At 39.4% G+C, this 20092-nt stretch overlaps 1 protein-coding gene across 1 annotated transcript in view; it reads left to right on the forward strand.

Annotated features, from left to right (window-relative positions):
• The first annotated feature begins 303 nt into the window (after positions 1 to 303).
• The window catches only part of PTPRZ1 (protein tyrosine phosphatase receptor type Z1), a 207980-nt gene continuing 188191 nt past the window's right edge, over positions 304 to 20092 (forward strand). Inside the window, exon 1 of the mRNA XM_069588278.1 lies at positions 304 to 503. Within this exon, the coding sequence (XP_069444379.1) occupies positions 446 to 503 (58 nt within the window). The 5' untranslated portion in view covers positions 304 to 445. The remainder of the gene's footprint in view (positions 504 to 20092) is intronic.

The raw sequence follows: 20092 nt of genomic DNA on the forward strand, positions 1-20092 counted from the left end.
CCCCAGAGCCGCAGCCACGCCCCTCCGCCCCCTGCGCGCGACCCCGCTCGACCGCACGCTCCCAGCGGCGCGGCGCCCCCGCCCGTGCCCGCGCCCCCGCCCCCGCCGCGCGCACAGCCCGGCCGGAGCGCGCACCCGGCACACAGGCGCCGCCGCGCTCCGAGCGCTCAGACCGCGGCCGCCGCGGGCCAGCGAGACCGAGTCTTGCACGCCCGACAGGCGCCTCGGCTAGCGACACCCCCGCCCGCGAGCACCGTGCGTCCTCCCCTCGGTTATTTCTCTCCTTCTCTCTCTCTTACACACGCACAGACACGCGCGCGCGCTCACACGCACAACCTCGCACCAGTCCATCCCCCGGAGGAGAAAACATTTCCTTGGCGCCCCCTCCCTCTCCATTCAGACCCGCAGAGGAGCCGCGCGGTGGGAACCCCCAGATCGTCTGGAAATGCTAATCCTAAAGCGCTTCCTCGCCTGTGTTCAGCTCCTCTGTGTTTGCCGCCTGGGTGAGTGATAACATTTACATTTCCCCTCCGGGGACACGGGTCGGGGGTTTTCAGAGCCTTCGGTACTTGCTGCCGCGCCGCCATCTAGCAGGGAGGACAGAGGGACGGCGGACTGGGGCGCCCGCCGCGGTGGTCGCGGAGGCACGGCGGGTGTCAGTGGCGCGGGAGGATGCGCCCGCTTCCCACCTCGCACCTCCACCGCGGTCCACCTGCGGGCAGGAATGTTGCTCCCGCCGCCGAGAGAGGGGGCTTGCCCATCGCGCCCCCTGTCCTCGCAGCTCTTCTCTCTCCTCTTTGCAAAGTGTGGAAAGAGCCTCTTCGATACACATTAAAAAAAAAAAAAAGATAAATACAGTCGTGCGGCGGGGCTACGTACTGTATGGCATTCTTGCTAAGTTCACGCTATGGATATTTGGGGCTTGAATGAGAAATACACGTGTCTGTTGCGAATTAAACACACGCACGCACGCACACACACCCGAAAGGTAGTAACAGGAGCAGGCACCAACCTGACTTTTCCGTGGTTTTCTGTACTTTTAATTTAGTCACATTCAAGTCTGGGCATTACTTAAAAAAAAAAAAAAAGTTTTAATCAAAATTTCCATCAACGTTCTGCCACTGCTGCCAGCGTCAGAGGAAAGGTGCAGGTTGATAGTTATTGGGATTCATCTTTCACCCACCACCTTCCAGGTTACACCTTTGATATTGAAACTGCCTTCTGAAAAAGCCAGGTAGAATATTTACCTGGGATGCAGATCCAAGTGTTCCTAGCATTTTCTGGAAGAATTATAAAACTAGATTTTTGTATTCTGTTAACGAAATGTCTTTTTTCCTTCGTGAAGATGGTCTATTATGATGGAATGTAATAGGTTTGGAGGCATTAACCTGAAAGGTAGAAGATGTGCCTCTGTGAGTACTCGTGCTTGACTTTTTTTTTTCAGTTAGAGGATCCTCATTTGTTTTCTAGATTGTTCATAATAAAATAGATATTAACCTATATTTTTCATCCAAGAGATGGTGCTGCTCTTGGCATGGTAATCTTTACAAAAAGAAATAATTTCCATGTTCTAACTAATGGGAATTGCATTGTAAATATGGTGAGAGTTGCCAATAGCATGCCAGATACATGGACATGATTTAAATTCTAAAAGATTTAGGAAAGTGCTCAGGGATGATGTGATGCACATGGTTGACATTTCAAGACTTGCAGGGAATCTGGTCCTGGTTTTCTCTAAAACCATGCAATTGATTCTGGTGAGAGGAAGACATTTTTTGAAAGCGCTGCGGTCATCAAATACACACCTGTTGAATTTATGTTTCTGTTATAGATCTGTGTTAACAATAAAGCCAGATTCTCTTGGTACTTAAAATCTCAGTGTAATATAAAAATAAACCAGAGAATATTTATTTGTATGCCACCTAAACCACATGACCTGAGTATATTGTGAAGTTTTAAAATTGAGATATAATTTGCATGGCATAATTCATCTTTTTAAATTGTTGAGTTCAGTGGGTATTAGCATATTCACAAAGTTGTGCAGCCTTCCTCGTCTACTTATAGAACATTGTAATCAGCCCTGAAAGAAACTTCCATGAACAGTCATTCCTCATTCTCTCTGACCCTAGCCCTGGCAATCACTAATCTACTTTCTTTTTCTATGGATGTTTCTATTCTGAGCATTTATATAAATAGGACCATATGATATGTGGCCTCTGGTGCCTGGCTTCATTCGCATAGCATAGTGTTTTCAAGATTCATTCATGTTGTAGCATGTATCAGTACTTCATTCCCTTTTGTGGCTGAATCCTATTCCATTTCAATACACCATGTTTTGCAAAGGCTGTTCTCAGTAAAGCATTATTAGTAGCCTGTTGCTTGGTGCTTATAGATTTCAGCTTATTGTACATTTTCTTTAATGCTTTGATGATATAAAATTTAACTGGAAAGAATTGAATTATTTAAGAATATCACAAGTTTATGTGATGGTATTGAATGTGAGCTTGCATTAGAACTCAGAATGAGTTTTTTGAGAGTGGCAGATAAATACTTTCATATCCCTTCCCACTTAAACAAAGTTGGCCTTTTATATTGTTGCTTACATGGCCTTGGGGCCATGGCTACCTCAGACGGAATGAATATTTGATCTCAGGATAGCACATTTTGAAAAATGAGAGCACATTATCTACAAATAAGTTTGGTCTCCACTTCAATTATTTTCCTCTCAGCATCCACTAGCGAATTTGTGGATGTGTTTACTACTCATCTTCAGGGTCTTTGGAACCAATGAGAGGACTGGCATGTGTAATATATGCTCAGGAAAGGTCCACCCACTGAGACTTGCTGTGCAGGTTGACGGCTCCAATCCTTAGCGTTATCCAGAACAAGATGTAGAATTCATAAGGTGTTCATTGTTAGCAATTTAGAATGTCATAATGACCTTATCACTTTTTGTCTCCAGAATGTCCTGATATTTTGAATTGGACATATGGACCCAATTGCTTATTTTAAATAACTCTCCAAACAGAAAAATCTTCATCAGATTATTTGGAATAAAACGAATTCTTTCTTTCGAAATTACTACTAGAGATCATTTTAAGTTCAGATGGTAAAGAATCTGCCTGCAATGTAGGAGACCCAGGTTCAATCCCTGGGTCGAGAAGATCCGCTGGAGAAGGGAATGGCTACCATCTCCACTATTCTTGCCTGGAGAATCCTACGGACAGAGGAGCCTGGCGGGCTACAGTCAGTCCATGGGATTGCAGAGTTGGACACGACTGAGCAACACTTTCACTTTTCATAGGTTTCGGCGGAGGGGGAGTAAGTGAGGGGTTTAAACTATCTGTGAGTTTATCTGTTTGTATAATCATATCAAGATTGGCCTGAGGCCTCAAATGTTTTTGCCAAAATTAGTTAGATCACAGTTCTTAAACTTTAGGGTACATCAGAGTCACCAGGAGAGCTTGTTAGAGCACACATTGTGGGGGCCCACCCCGAAGAGTTTCTGATTCAGTAGGTCTGGAGTGGGGCCGAGTATTGCAATGTCTAACAAATCCCCGTGATATACAGATACTACTGGTCCAGGTCCACACTTTGACAACTGCAGAGCTAGTTTGACATTTAAATGTCCATAAAGTTTCTGGACTATTAATAGTTTTTCACTGTGGACTTGATTTCTGATACCTGACAATATTATTTTTTTAAAAATCACATGAGGAACACAATATGTAGTGTTATTCAACTGAAGATGATTCTTTATCCAAGAGGCAGAAAATAAAGATGACTCCAAGTTAATTCCCTAAGTGAATTTGGACCTTCTCTAAAATAATTGAGAGGTTTTCTATGAGGTGGAGAACTAATATAGTGATTGTATAACTCTATTATTTAATTGTGACCCAACAAACAGGTAATGGGAAAATCTACAGTGACTTCCTGTAAGGAGGCTTAACTGTGAGTCATGGAGGAGAAGTAGGTATGTAAGAAGTGTTTTAAGGAGGAATAGTTTCAACTAATGAGAATTCAGAATCTTTGAATTAAATGAGTTATAGTCATGCAAGGTACACTGAACTAAAATGTTTAAATAGTACTGTTAAATTTGAATCAAATTCTGAACTTTTACGTCATGTATTACTGCTTTAAGGGCCACATTAACTACAAATTATACCCAGTTCCTCTGCAAGAATTAATTGCTTAATTTATCTTGAGTGTGGAATCAGTACAATCCAGTATGTTGTGGCTCTCAGCTTGGTCTGTTTATCTTCGGAAGACAAATTGTAACCAGGGACAGAAAATATTCATGCCTTTTCTCTCCCAATAATAACTAGTCTCCATTCAAAAAATTAATTACTTTTGATTTGCAGAGTAGCAATTTTCTTTATGTCATTTCTCTCTCCTTTTTATGTAGACTATAGCTGCTTCCACTCGAAAGTTTGCCAGAATAAATCATTTCATTGATGAATTCACTTATGTTCACATGTCTGCACTAGACATTTGGGAACTTGCTGATAATTTTATGTTGTGGGAATTTTGCTTCTGGCAAAAATTCAGATTTTTCAGGAAGCATGAACTGCATTTCTTCATTCTGCTGACTGAGGAGATTTGAGTTTTGTCTTACCTGGTAGCATTGCTTGACCACTGACTTGCCAACTGTTTAGACTGTTGTATGGAAATGAACCTCCCTCCTTCAGGACCAGAGGACCTTAAAGGAAGAGTTTGATTGAGAAGATGAGCTTGTGTTTTAGTTCTGTTTACCATGTAGTCAGAGCTTGCCAGGTGCAAACCCAATGCTGAACAAGTTACATATATTTGCTCATTTCATTCTTCCCCAAACTTTTTCAGATAGGTTTTTCATTCTACATATCTTTCAACTGAGGAAACTGAAGCACAGAGAAGTCAGATGACTTACCAAATGTCACATAGCCTGTCTCAGTCTGTGTGTTCTGACTCTTAAGTGTGAGACCCCTTTCATTCCTGGGAGATCAGTTTGCTGTTTGGAATTTACTAATTCATTTCATATAAGAGGTGATGCTACATTTCACGTTCCCGTTTGCTTTCTTTCAGATCTCCATTCATGACTTTTTCCATGTGCTCCCATATTACTTTCTCTCTCTCTTTTTTTTAAAAGAAGGCATAATTTATCATTTCTGATGTACCATTGAAAAGTTTTGACAAATGCATGTAGTCAGATAACAACCACCATGATCCAAATATGGAAATTCCCATCCATACTGTTTAATTATTTTAATATTTATTTATTTTTGCTTGCTTCGGGTCTTAGTTGCAGCAAGTGGCTTCTCCCTAGTTGCAGTCGCTTAGTTGCCCTGCAGCATGTGGTATCTTAGTTCCCTAACCAGGGGCTGAACCCATGTCCCTTTCATTGGACAGTGGATTCTTAATCACTGGACCACCAGGGAATTCCCCATACTATTTTAACTACTCCTCCATTGCAAGTTTCCTAAGTGCCCGGCATCTGATGCTGCTGTTGCTGCTAAGTCGCTTCAGTCGTGTCCGACTCAGTGCGACCCCATAGATGGCAGCCCACCAGGCTCCGCCGTCCCTGGGATTCTCCAGGCAAGAACACTGGAGTGGGTTGCCACCGGCATCTGATAGGCACTGATAATTAAGCAGCACATCAGCGTCCAGAGTCCTAATACTCATTACCTTCAGTCCAGCTGATCTGAATCAGTCCTCACATTGAACACCTCCTTTAAGTCTCCCTTTGAAGGTATTTTCTTCTTATAGAACTAGTTGAGAATAAGTCTTCCAAAAATCTCTCTTAATGTGCTAAATATCTTAACTTTAAAATATCTTAAAATGTTGCCCACTTCATGACGTGAGAATGATAAAAGTCAGAACCAGTTTTAACGAGATATAGGTACTTCCGATTGTGCTTTAACTTTTAATGTCTTGTTGGGAGTAATTCCTGGCAGCAGTCACAAGTTACAAAAGGAAATCAGTTTTTATCTGAGTTTGTAATTCTTTGAAAGCGTGTATAACATCCATACAGGCATTAAGGGAAAAATTATTTGATCATATGGCACAATCCTAAAACACTTCTGTTTTAGAACTGTGCTGTGCAGTGCTGTGGCCACTAGGCATATGTGGCTATTTAATTAGAAATTTATTGAAATGCATTGATTCAGTCCTTCATTCACGCCAGCCCCATTTCAAGTGCTTAGTCGGCATATGTAACTAGTGACTGCTGCATGGGGCAGTGCACACAGACAATATTTCTATCTCTGCAGAAAGTCTATTAAACAGTGCTGCTTTAGAATCAAAAGTTGATAAAATATTGATTGATAGTAGTGATGAAAAGTCAACTCAGCTAAAAGGACTCCTAGAGTCATTAAAATTATTTGAAATGTAGACATGTTGGTTATTTTTGTCCTGTGCTGTGTCAGCCATGCAGAAATCACAGAGACATTCTGGTGGCTGGAAATAGAGCAGCCAAAGATGAAGAAAGTTAAAGGGCCACTATGTGGCCTTTATGGACTGGGGTTACTGGGAGAGAAGAGATGAGCTGATGGCCCAGGAATGAGAGCTCCCACAACTCCTTTTCTAAAATTTGTTCTAATATTCACTGTGTTGCTTTGCATGCCTCTGCCTGTCTCCCCTAGACAAGCTAGACAAGCTTCTTGAGAGCAAAGACTGTATTTCATTCGCCCTTTGACTTAGCTTTCTTGGACTTAGCACCTGTAATAGGTGCTTAATAAATCTTTAATGCATAAGGTCATAGAGAGACAGTACTGTGAGGCTTCTTAGTAGTAGCTTTTTGCTGTTGAGATCAGCCAGTTTCCTCTGGCATTTCCTTCTTTTTGATTCTGATTTCAATTTGAAGTGAGGTCAGCTTTGATCTTTAGCCATCCATCTTTAACGCCACTCCTAGCACCAGACCTTCCCTTTCTTTGATTCGCCCAGAAATGCACCTAAGCATCACCTAGATCCTGACACTATCCGTGAATGAGAAATATAGCCCCCATGATATATGCTGCAGGTGTAGTGGCAGAAGCAATTTTGAGTGAGCATTTAATTCTAGGTGAGTTGGCAGCAATGAAGCTTGGATATGTCCTGGGAGCAGGGCATCAAGCCAGTGTGTGTGTGTGTGTGTGTGTGTGCGTGTGTGCATGCGTACACATGCTTAACTGTTAGGGAGACAGGGCAGTGGGGGTGAGGGATGGTCAGTAGTCAGCAATGAAAAATGCAGTATCTTGATCCCGTGAAGGCCGTATTCTTAGTTAATCAGAAACCATCATGTTGGATGAAGTCTTCTCTGATCAAGCTGGCCCTAGTCAGTGGCCTAGGTAGTGGCCCAAGTTAGTTCTGGAATGCAGATCAGTGACAGGAAGTGCAGTTACCTTGTGTTGCTATTCATGCTTTAGCAATCTGTTTTGTCGTTAATCCCAGAGGTGATGTATTGCACATAGTTCAGCCCTGCACAGAGCCGATATTCCATGAATATTTGAATTTAAATTTTCACAAGAGTCAAACACAGAAAAAGAGATTTGCTCTTTGATTAGGATCTTTGCTGTATTTTCTTCTCACTCACCTTTTTTTTTTTAAATTGGCTTCTATTTCCTTAATACCCTACTTCCTTTGAGCAAGAATTTAAGGTGAAAAGAAATTCAACATGGCTCAGCACTGTGATAAAGAGTTTGATAGGAAGGAAATTGATACTATTTGATATCCTTATTTAAAAATATTTTTGATGTGTTAATATAATTTGGGGAATTTGGTAGTTAACATAATTTTTAAATTATGTATTAACATTTCCTTCTGCCAAAAAATTCTAATATGGTTAACATGGGAAGAGTGTCTTTTTTTTTTTATTGTTTCTGATACTTCCACACAGATATTAGAGTAAATGTGATTAATCAGAGTCCTGGTTAATGTGAACTTTCTGGTTTCATTCAGTAAGCAAGTATTAATTTATGTACACATTGACAAAAGTAAATTTTTTACAAGTTTCCTTGGAAATATTGCCTTTACATATTTGAAAAAAATGATTTATTAATTAGCAAGTAAGAAGGATTTTCTGTTAAAATATTCATAAACAGTGTCCGCTAGTACCTTTCCATTCTTGGAGAATTGTTCTAGCCTTCTCTTTCTCTGCCTTCCCCACTTAAGTTCACAATTTTTCTGTTCTTTCACTGCCACTGACCAAACTGCTTTTTTTTTGATGCTGAGAGCACTAACGTATTTATTTATTTATTTATTTATTTATTTATGGGTCTTCATGCTAGACCTTTTGTTTGAGCTGATTAACTTAGTACCTTGAGTAGGAATAAAAGAAAATGTTGCTGTTTAGAATGCCTTCTTTTTGCAGAGATCCTGGTTACCACTGGAGTCCCAGTTATGTGTTTGGAATAACAAAATGCTGGCCAGATGTAAGGAACTTTCTGGATTATCTCATGGTTTTCAGTCACCTGGTCAGCAAATTAAAAATCCTTTCTGTAATAACATTTTTGCCCTTGCATTCTGACACTGCATCTTCTTGAACAGGATTCCTAAGTGTCGCAGCTCACCTGAAACACAGAATTGTGCAGGATCTTGGTCTGCCCATTGGAGTGTACTGCACACATGATCTCTCATCCTGATTGTTTTGGTGTGATAGAAGGTTGATAACCTGTGGTCTAGGTCAGTGGCTCTCAGTCATGGCTGCACTTTGAAATTTTCTGGTGTTAGCGGGTCGAATGTTTATTTTCCCCCAACATTCTTCTTATGTTGAAGGTCTAACCCCTCAGTATGATGGTATTTGGAGGTGGGACCTTGGAGAGATCATTTGTTTTAGATGACATCATGAAAGTGGAATCCCCTTGATGAGATTAAGGCCCTCATGAGAAAAGAGAGACCAGAGCGCTTGCTTTCTACCTAGGGAGAACACGGAAAGAAGGCAGCTGTCTGTAAGCCAGGAAAAGCACTTTCTCCAGGAAACAAATCTTCTAGCCCCTGGCTCTTGGATTGCTCAGTCTCCAGAACTGTGAGAAATAAATGTTTAAACCATCCAGTCTATGGTATTTTTATAGCAGCCTGAGCTGACTGTATACCAGGGGAACTGAAAACATACTGATGTCTGGGCCCTACCCTGGATCAAGTACATGTGTGAGTGTGGGCCCAGACATGAGTATTTTCTTAAAACTCCCAAGGTAGATTACAGAGTATGGCCAGTGTTTAAAATGCCAGATCTGGGTCAACCTCGTGATGCTACTAAATCTTAGTTCATTTTTCTTAAGGTAGATATGTGGGCAAGTTTCATGCCATCCTAAAGCAAAGCTAGTGCCACAGGACAAAGGCCCTGGAAACCTTCCCATCCCTACCCCCTCTTCTTAAGGCAGTTTCAGTTTCAGAGTAACCCTAGGAGGAGGAGTATAGACTACAGTGGTTAACCTCATAGTCTTTGAAGTCCAGAGGAACTTCAGGAGGCCAGACAGTCTTGGAGTTGGTCCAGAGATTCAAGTCTGTTAGCAGATGGGAGGATTACTGAACCACTTGGAGATGGGCGACTCGGGTGCATTTATCAGGACATGGACACATAATATTGTTTGTTTTGTCAATAATACATATTCTTACTGTTTAATTGAGTTGTTTATTTTCTTTCTCCATGCATAATTTGTTAGAGTTCTTGTTTTCTCTTTAGCAGATACAAGGTCTAGCTGTATCTTTTCGTTTCAGCAATTTATTTTGTGGGTGTGTTTTTTATTTTACATTTTCATTATTGGTCAGGTCTAGGCTGTTTGTTTTTACCATATTTGAAAAGCATTAATAACCCCATTTTAAAGTGAACAAAGAACATTTTTAGATGGTCCAGATAACTGTTTTAATATTTTTAATCATTAAATGACTAAATGGTGAGAACATAAGCACATATCAATTCATTGAATCTTTATTGAGCACCCTGTTTGTGATAAATATTCTCCTAGAGAGAATATTCCTCTAGCGTCTGTTAAACCTTTGGAAGAGAGAAAAATCCATACATAAGTAGCTCTCATACTTGGCAGAGTTTGTAGAATATGAAAGTGTAAGTTGTGTGGGAGTGTAGGCTAAACTCACCTCTGGGAACATTTCTAAGAGGAGATGGGGTTGGATGGAGATCCTGAAGGGTGAAAGGACAGGTCTTCAAGGGTCACTGTTTGGGAGGGTATTAGTGGTAAAAAGGATGGCATGCACAGAAGCATGGAATGAAAATGATAATGTGGTGTTTTGAGGGAGGAACAAATTGGAACGGGCATGTATTAGTGGAATAGTTTCAAATGGTAGGTAGGATTTTGGAATTTGTCCCGTGGATGAAGGGGAGCTCTTGAAGCGTTTTGAGCAGTGGAATGACTCGCGCAGATCTCTTTTCTTTAGGAAGATGACTTCAGTATATCGGCGTAGGGTGGATTGATGCAGAGTGAGACTGGGAATCAGGAAGCTCAGGTAAAAGACTGGTACCCTGTGTAATAGTGGAAATGTGATAGATCATTGGGAGGTAGAATAATACCCTCCTCTTTGTATAGTAATTAAATGTTGAAAAGTATTTCAAATACATTGCCTCCTATGATATGTGTCATTGGTGTGATGGCTCGGACTTGATGTCATTCTTACTTACTCTGGAGAGCAAATCCTTGGTGGTCCTCGGTGGAATGTCCTCCCTGGAAAGGTGAAGATGTAGCTAGGACCGTTTAAAGTCAGAGAAATATCAGGGAAGGAAAAATGGAGGCAGCAAGTACATACAGTTCTACAGAGTTTAATAATTAGAAGAAAGAGACATAGGGGAAGATAGTGTGAAGACTGCTTATTTATTGACCAGTAGAACAACAGATTGTTACCTCAAGTCGGAGGAATTGATGGTAAACGTTTCCTCAGAACTGATTAACTCAGTGCCTTGAGAAGTAATAAGAAGTAGTGCTGCTAAAAATGATCTATTTTTATTGATTTTAGTCACAACTCTTAAAAAAGCTTTTTTTTTTTAAGGATAGGAGGGATATTCATAGTGTCAGGTTAACTTTAGTGTCTTATCAAAACTCTCTACTTCATTCACCTTTAAAATCCTTGTGTTTGTCCTTTTTAAAATGAGCTGTACAGGTTCATTGTGACATTTCAGTCAGCTGTCTGCCAGTAAGTAGGCTTTCTTAATATCCATGATTTCAGATTACTTGAAGGCTATCATATTCCTATCACATAAGCTAATACCTTTGTATATTGCTGGCAGCTTGTGTTTTACATAAAAACAGTGCAGTGGAAAAATGATCCAGAAAATAGCCTTCCTAGAATTTGTTTTAAAGTTGATTTTAGCAATTTTTTTCTTTCAAATCGTGAAAGACGCAATAGGATTTTATCTATTGTATATCTCTTAAGATGTATTAAGAATGCATGAAGTGGTAAATTAATGAATCATGAAGTTTCAGAAAAGGATAAAATGGCAGCTATCAAGGGTAGAAATGTAAGCATATTTTCCTTGTGTAATGAAAAAAATGCAGCTATATTATGTTGTATGAGTTGAATGCAAGCCTTTTGTATTTAAGATGTATGGCTAAATGAATTCATGAGTAATATTTGGGTATGGTCAAGTTTCCTTGGCTTTCAGAGTGGGGAAATGACATTTAGTATATATATTTATATAAGTAAGTATATATGCATATATTATGTATTGTGTGTGTGCATGCTCGGTTGCTCAGTCATGCCTGACTCTTTGTGATTCATGGACTGTAGCCCACCAGGCTCCTCTGTACATGGAGTTTGCTGGGCAGGAATGCTGGAGTAAGTCGCCACTTCCTACTCCAGGGGATCTTCCCTACCCAGGGGTCAAACCCAGGTCTCTTGTGTCTCTGGCATTGGCAGGTGGATTCTTTGCCACTGCACCACCTGGGAAGCCATATATTGTGTAGATATGCATATATACATGATAAATAAATATGGATATATACTATACACACACACATGCATGTTTTCTTGCTTCTCAAAACTGATACTGACTTATTGAGCATTCAAAGATTACATCTTTGGGAAAAATCATTAAGTATAATGAAAGGAATTATCCAGGATATTTTAAGCCTGACTTTTCCTTCCTCCTGTGTAAAGAAAGGAGAGGAAGAAGGTCTGTCTTTTCCTGTGACCTGAATACAGTGCTGTTCTCCAAAGGGGTTGAGTCCGGTTGTGATCAGTGGAACTCATTTCACCAACCTCTCTGAACAACCACTGTGTGCTTGTCGCTATGCTTGACTTCAGTAGTTTTTCTCTTTGAGGAGTTAATCTGATTACAGATATAAAACGTAACCTAGTGGGAGCATATTAGAATAGAGAATAATGAAATACATGTTAGATTGTATGAATCAGATTTTAAGTCTGTGAAAGTCATTTCAAAATACAAAATAAAGATGTGAATTCATTTTAAAAAAGTCTCTGTGAGCATATAAGCAGCAGTACCTCTTTTTTGAACATGGAGCATTTACTGTTTCATTCAGTAATTTTAAGCTTTTTTTGTGTCCCCTTCAATATTCTACCCTACCACATTCGAAATAAGTAGCAAAATATATAGGCAAAATGTGCGGGTTAAAACACTCTTGTATGTTCTCTTCAATATTACTTACTGTTAAGAAAATGTCACATAATTTACATAGTTAAGTCTGTCCCGATTTGAGGTTAACTTTTTGGTGGTGGCAGCTGCTATTCTGTGACAAAGGTAAACACTTGGTGCTACAATTCAAAGAATGAATTGATATGCATATGATTCTTAGTTAAAAGTCTATCAGAATGGGACAAGAATTTTGGATATAGCGGTGCTGTCTGCTAAATGAATTCCTGGAAGGAAGCACAAGGAATGAAGTCATTTTTAATTAGCCAGTATGGCTAGTGCATGTTGTCCTGAAATCCTTTATGAAACAGTACAACCTGGGCATCATCCATCCTGCAAGAGAATATCCCATAATGCTTCTCTCTTGCCTGTGATTCCAACTTATTTTCTTCCTAACTTTTCATTACATTTTAGTCATTTAGTATTCTTGGCGGAAGAGATCAAGAACACACAAGATGCTTCTTTGTTCCTCAATAGTTTATTCAGAATTTTACCCCAACCCCCTCCATCCCCCTTCAAAACGACTAAACATCCCTATGAAAGTACTCTGGTTCTATACCTCGTGGGAACTTTTCAAGGTGGCTGTTTTCTCCTCTTCTCCCCCTTTCCTCCTCCTTCTCCTCCACATTTTAAAATTAGAATTTTACAGCATCTATTTGAAAAAATAAAACAACTGTTAGTTTTTACAAACATAATGAGAGATTAAGTTATATTCAACACAGTGGCTTTCAAGCAGTGAAGATAAGAAAATGTTTAGCCAAATAATCTCACTACTAATGATAATGGCATATAAACCCTTTTACTGGGAGAGGGGTTGGGTCTTTTCTGAATACTGGCAGAGAATGGGTACTTCCACATAGTGAGTTTTCCCTTTTCAATACATGGGGAGTGCTGACTTTTTAAAACATGAGGCTTTGAGACTGTCATACACAGTCTACTGGAGATTTGATTTGTTTGGGTGATTGCATTGCTGGAGAAAACTCAGTGAAAGTAGGTCATCAAGAAAAGATTGATATAGACTTTTTGTGTGAAAGTAATTATGCTTGTTTATTGCATTCTGCTACATTCTAGTATACCAGACTGTGCAGTGCCAGTGAGAAAATATGTTCTCATCATCCCACTTAGGATTTGTAGTCTGCTGTTTAAGTTGCCGCTGATTGAACTTCTTAAAATTCTTATACCATACTCAATAACAAAGAATGAAAAGTTTTTGCATATTGCCTATGTTCTTGCAGCACCACCTATAAACTCCAGACACACATATTGGTTGATCAAAACATATCTGGAAAGTTCCACCATATTAAATCTCTCTCTCTCTCAGGCATGCATGCTTACACACACATAAACGCACACATACATGGGCCATGAAAATAGCAACAAACACATCTCTTATTAATTTAGTAAATCCTCACCAAAATGCATACAGTTCAATAAACACGCTATAGTCATTACTTACATGACAGAAATCATTGCTTGTCGAAGGCCAGTGTTAGCAAGGCCTTTTGCAAGTTAGAAACTTGCATCACAGGAGAAAGATTTCCTCTTACTACTGTGCTTCTGTAATTCTCAGGAAGAAATTCTCCTGCATCTAACCTCAGTAATGAAACACAATATAGGAATGAGGGTTTCCATCCCTGGAAACCATTGAGAAAATAATAGAACAGATTTTGTGTTGTTTGTATTGTTCTACTCATTTTGGGGAAATGAGGTAGGTTCATGTAACTCTTGATGTCGTATGGTGTCCTTAGGAAGACAAGCTGCTTCAAGACCTGAACTCAGACTACCTGTCCAGATTGTCCTGAGCTTTCTCACCTGTAAGCCTTCATTTTGGCTCAGGGTTAATCAGTACTACTATACATTACTCCCATTGTATTTCAGTTGTTTTTAAAGCTCTCTCACTTGAAGGAGCCTTATATCAAGACTCTAGAGACCCCTGGCCCATATAGTAGGTGCTCAGTTAATACTTGTGGCATAAGTCAGTGAGTGAAATTCTTTCCAAAGCAGTCACTCTAAAAACAGAAAATATAACCGAATCTCTCTAGTCAAATGAAAGTATCGCCACCACCTCAATTCATTCAGCGCAGTCCTCGGCAGGGTAAGAAACTTGGGATTACATTCCTAGCATTAGGAATTAGAATTCAGTTCACCCTCAAATTCACTCAATCCCTCTTATTTAAAAACAAAAACAAACCAAAAATAGGTCAATCAAATCACATTCTCACTTTAATAGGTCCAAGAGTCTATATAGATTTTGGACTGAATTGGCAAACCATCGTGGACGACTTCCTAAGGGGCTTTTCCTCTTGGCATTCAGACTTTTAAGAAGGGAAATTAAGTGATTGGGATAGAGTGCAATAGTGAATGCAGAAGAAGGGAAGAGAGGTGACTGGCCAGAAACAGGAGAGAAAGAGAACTGTAAGTTTCTTTATTCTAAGCAGCGGTGGGAGAATCTACTTTTTGGCTTGTACAGCGGATGCACCATTTCTGTGGCTAAGTTTTCCCTGTATTTCCTGTCAAGCCAGGGTTTTCACGAAACAAAAAGATACCGGATCCCTCTTGTTAACACCTCCTCGTCCCTCCAACACCCCAGCCAGTGCCAACCAAAAGCATTCCTCTCAGTTCTTTTTATCCTTTTTTTCTTTTTTTTAAACCAAGAGTAAGATCTGAGATATGTGAGATCCTGTTTGATTCAGGCATGGAGAAAACACTATATTTTACAGCCCCTGGTTACATGTTGCTGTCAATAGCTGTATTGTCAGCCTTTTATCTTGGACCCAAAGCTTTAAAATATTTTTTGAGCAGCCTAAGTTTTTGATTTGTAGACTTAAAGCTGTTTTTCTTGGAAAAGAAAAAGCCAGTGTTCTTCATACCTGAAAGTCTCTAAAAATTTGAAAATAGCAGAATTATGCCTTGCCACGCCTGAGGGACGTTGTAAAACTATGTTTTGTGACAAGAATCAGAGTATCTTTTCATTGGGCTCCTGACCTTGTTTGCAACATAGCTGGAGAAGAAGACATGCAAAACACAAAAGAGATTATGGGAACAAATAGATTGCTATCTATTGAGATGGGATAGTTTAGTGAAATACTATAGAAGTTAGTGTTCTGTTCAATAAAAATGGTTTAAGCGCTTATGAGGCCAACACACATAGAAACTATTCGCACATAGAAATTCTTTAACTTCCCAATTCTGCAAACAACAAGGATAAAATCTAATTCAGGAAAACTTATCCTGGTTAGAGTAAGACAGAGGATCCACTGAAATATATAATCACTTGTACTGAAAAATAGTCATTAGTTTTAACTTAGGGTGAATTGAATATTGAATTGAATAACAGGTAATTTAAGAAGTTATTTTAAAGTTTATGTTGTACTATGTCCAGGACAAAATGTAATCATTAAAAATGAAGAAATATAAAATAAGAGAAAACAGAATGTCTGAGGAAAATAATTACAATATTCAGATGTTTAATGAAAAGACATTAAAAAAGAGTGCTTATTTAAATAAATAGTGATGCTTGATAGAATATCAACTAGGTTATTAAAAATTTTTAAAGGTATTATTATATAATAGCTGGAAAGAGCAATATTTGATCTCATGAAGAACTGACAAATAGCTATAAGTAATGACTAAAGCTCCTGTGAGATTCCTTTGGGAAAGGTTTTAAAACACAATTACATAAGGAGTGAATTAATTTATTAAAGTTTTAAAATTCTGAGCACAGAGAAGAATTGTGTGGATTTAACATGAATTTTGATATTTCCATCCTGTTGTTTAAAGATGTTTTAATTATTTTGGTTATTTAAAATGAGGCCTGAGTTAAAAGTTCTGTATGAGAATCCTCACACAAAATTCAGCCAATAATGTTATGGTTCATTGGAGGTAATGCTAGTCTTAAGGTTATGAGTGGTCTATGTTTTTGAAAAAGCTTACTGTGACTTTGGAAGCTTTTGATGAGAAATTATCTTCTGTGCAAAAGCAGAAGGGGCAACATGATATTATAAAATGTAGATGAGAGTTCTCTGAGTGTTTTGGAAGAACTTCCATCCGGAAATAAGTCTCTGTACAAATGCTTACAGCTAACGGTCACATTTTTAGCAGCAGAATTTGTGTATGGGGGGGGGGGCATTATATACATTCATAATTAAATCATTTATTTTTTTCTTTCACATTGTTAGCTTAACATATGATAATACAAATTAATCGGTAAATGTGTTTAAAATAATGGGTGTTTCTTAACGTGCTATTAGCTCTAACATTAAAAAAAGACCAGTGCTCCATTTTTTCCTCCAGTTAAACTTTTGTAAAGTATTTCCTTCTCCCTTTGTTCCCCTCCCATTTACTGCTGAACCATTCTAAACAGGATTCCTTATCCACGACTCAGAAAACTGTCCTCGTCAATTACATCAGTGTCCTCAACATGGCTAACCCCAGTAGTCAAGGTCCCTGGTCTTCATTTTGTTGATCTTCAAGCATCTATTGACAGGTGTCACTTTGTTTTTCTGGGGACGCTTTGGTCACTTAACTTCTAGAGCCCCACACCTGGATAGCTTATTGATTACCTACTTCGCTGGCAACCTCAAACACTTTTGATGGTTTCTTTTCATGTTTCGAACCTTTAAGTATTGGAGTCTTCAAGACTCATTTCTTTGGATGCTTCTTTTTTCTGGCTGCACTATTTGCCTAGTGTGTGCTGTCGTATCCAGCTCTTTGCGACCCCATGGCCTGTAGCCCACCGGGCTCCTCTGTCCATGGGATTTTCCAGGCAAGAACACTGGAGTGAGTCTCCATTTCGTACTCCAGGGAATCTTCCCAACCCAGGGATCAAGCCCAAGTCTCTTGCATCTCTTGCACTGGCAGGCGGCTTCTTTACCTTTGCATGTTCCTGCCTGTGTCCTCAGTTGCTTCCATCATGTCTGACTCTTTGTGATGGATTGTAGCCAGCCAGGTCCTTTGTCCATGGGATTCTCCAGGCAAGAATACTGGAGTGGGTTGCCATGCCCTCCTCAAGGGGATCTTCCTCCCTCAGGGATCGAACCCACATTGCCTGTGTCTCCTGCATTGCAGGCAGATTCTTTACCCACTGAGCCACCTGGGAAGCATATTCTCTACCTGGGTGACTCCCAGATTTTAACTGTTGAGACATCCATGGTACCAAACACTTTGTGTTCTCATGTAACCATTATAGTGCTATGATAGACATTACTGTCGTGCCCCTTCTTATTCGTCTTTTATTTTCCTTCAAGTCACACCTGGAAAGTGGCAGAGTGAATATCGAAACCCAGGTCTGTTGCTTCCAAAACCTCTGCTTTTAACCCCTGTGCCTTTCAGTGAAAATAGCTTTATTTGTAATCATGGTTGGAGTTAAGGTTTAACGTAATTTCATCTTAGCACATACATTTCAAAGAACTGATCTCTTTAGGGAAAAAATTAACATGATTTGGCAACCTGAATCTTGAGATTTCTACATGATACTGTTGGTTCCAGGCTTACTACCACCAGTGGTGCTTTCTGAAGCATGGACACTTGTCACTGTTCTGTCTGCCTTTGTGCCTGCCTCTCTCCCCAGAGCTGGGACCCAGCTGGGGCTGTCTGTCTACCCCCTATGCCACCTGTCTTAATGCCCATATTTCACCAAGATCCCTCCTTTTCACCAGCTGGAAAGTCATCTTCACTTTCCCTGCTAAGAAGGAAACCTGGGCAAATGACCTTTCTGAGCAGAGCAACTTTCTCTGCCTCTTTCCCAAAGCAGCTTGCAGTGGATACATTTACTCTTCATGGGCAAAAAGTGCAAGTGATCAAGAGACCCTCAGGGACTGTGGTAGCCAGAAATAGCAAGGAGTGTGATGGTGTATGATGCCATTATCCACTTTCTGAATTCATTCTCATTCAGTCATTTAACTCAGGTTTTTGAGCAATGGTTATTTTCCCTAAAAAATTATGATATCATAGTAGTCTGTTGGTTGTCCTAGTTAAGTAAAGAGGATGACAAAGAGGAGGAATAAGTGGAGGTGGAAGGAGATGAAGAATTTTTTTCCCAGTGAAGAAGGGATGTCACTTCCTTTGGTTGGTATAGTTCAGTCTGTCATAGCAGAAACTGATAACCTGAAAATGTATAGAGAGAAGTATGACCCATTCTGGTGTTGAAACAATTAAACATACAAGCATTTGAAGACATCCAAGAATACGTGCAGACTTCATAAATCTCACCACACTCACTGAATTCTCTTCAGAGAAGATCTCTTCTAATCATGCAAGGATTGGATGGTCTTTCTCATGTTCTAGGTATGGTGTAAGTATAAAAACATCCAAAGGAAGTAGGAAATAGATGTTTCCCCAGTCCAAAAATGCTGTCATAGCATGCAGTTCAGGAGGTGTCTCTGTATTAAAGGAATTTCTTGGAAGTCTTTCATCTGCTGTTTTGGGTTGGCATAGTGTAAATGTAATAGATTTTCGTACTAAATTGTTTCAGTCATGTCTGACTCTTTGGTGTCATCTCTGTTATATTCAAACAGTGTTTTGTAAAGGATGAGACACTGGAGTTTGTTGTCAACCCCTACTGATTTAGAAAAAGCAGTGTTATTTTTTTTTTTCCTGCAAAGATAGTGGCAAATTCATTTGTATTCCTACACTTCCTTTGAGTAGATGAAGAGATAATCGTGAATGTGTTTGAGTAAGCTGAGAATTCTGCCCGAGAAGTGCTGCTGACTGCATTGCTGATTTAGACATCAGACCAGGGTGGATGCTACTCCAGCAATAAGTACATCTTGCTGCATGGTGAGGTTTTTCATACATTTATAGTCTACCGAAGTGCAGAGTGAATTACTTAACATTGTAGTAATTCAGATTGATTAGCTTGAAGGGAAAAATGAATGCAGGGTGTATTTGTGAGAAGTAGAAGAAGGCATAAAACAGAATAGTTAATGATGGGCGAGCATGAGGAACTAATATAAGGTGACACTGCTAGAGAACCCAGAAAATTCTAATGCTCCTGTGTATCATCATAAAGTCTCAAATTATTGCTGTATGTAAGACTTTCCTAAATTAAAAAACTACCATTGTTTTTCTTCCCTCTTTCTCACTCTTGCTCTAAGTTTATCTTAACATTGAAGTCCCAGGACATTAAAATTTTCTTAGCTCCAAAAGTACTGACAGCTCTCATTGGATTGAAACAAAAGTTATGGGGTCCTGACTCTGTTTTCTTTCTCTTCTTTGCCAGTACTATGTGGCATTGCCATTCATGACCCAATTCAAATCAATTAATTTATTTTCAGCCATGACTCAAAATATCTCTAACTTCTAATCCTTGGAGATAATATTCATACAGGATTTCCAGATCTCTCAAGTTCATTTTCTGCATCTTTCTTCCTTCATTTTATTCTTAATATTTTTATGTGTAACACTGAATATATGAAAGATAATTCTACCATCTGTGCAAGTTCATATCATGATTTTTGTGTCATTGGAAGCTTTTTACAATCTTTTAAGTTTTTTGGTTTAAATCTTTTAAAGTTTTTTTAATGTTTTAAAGTTACTGAAAGC

Source organism: Ovis canadensis, chromosome 4 (assembly GCF_042477335.2).
Source record: "Ovis canadensis isolate MfBH-ARS-UI-01 breed Bighorn chromosome 4, ARS-UI_OviCan_v2, whole genome shotgun sequence".
In the NCBI taxonomy this organism is placed as follows: domain Eukaryota; kingdom Metazoa; phylum Chordata; class Mammalia; order Artiodactyla; family Bovidae; genus Ovis; species Ovis canadensis.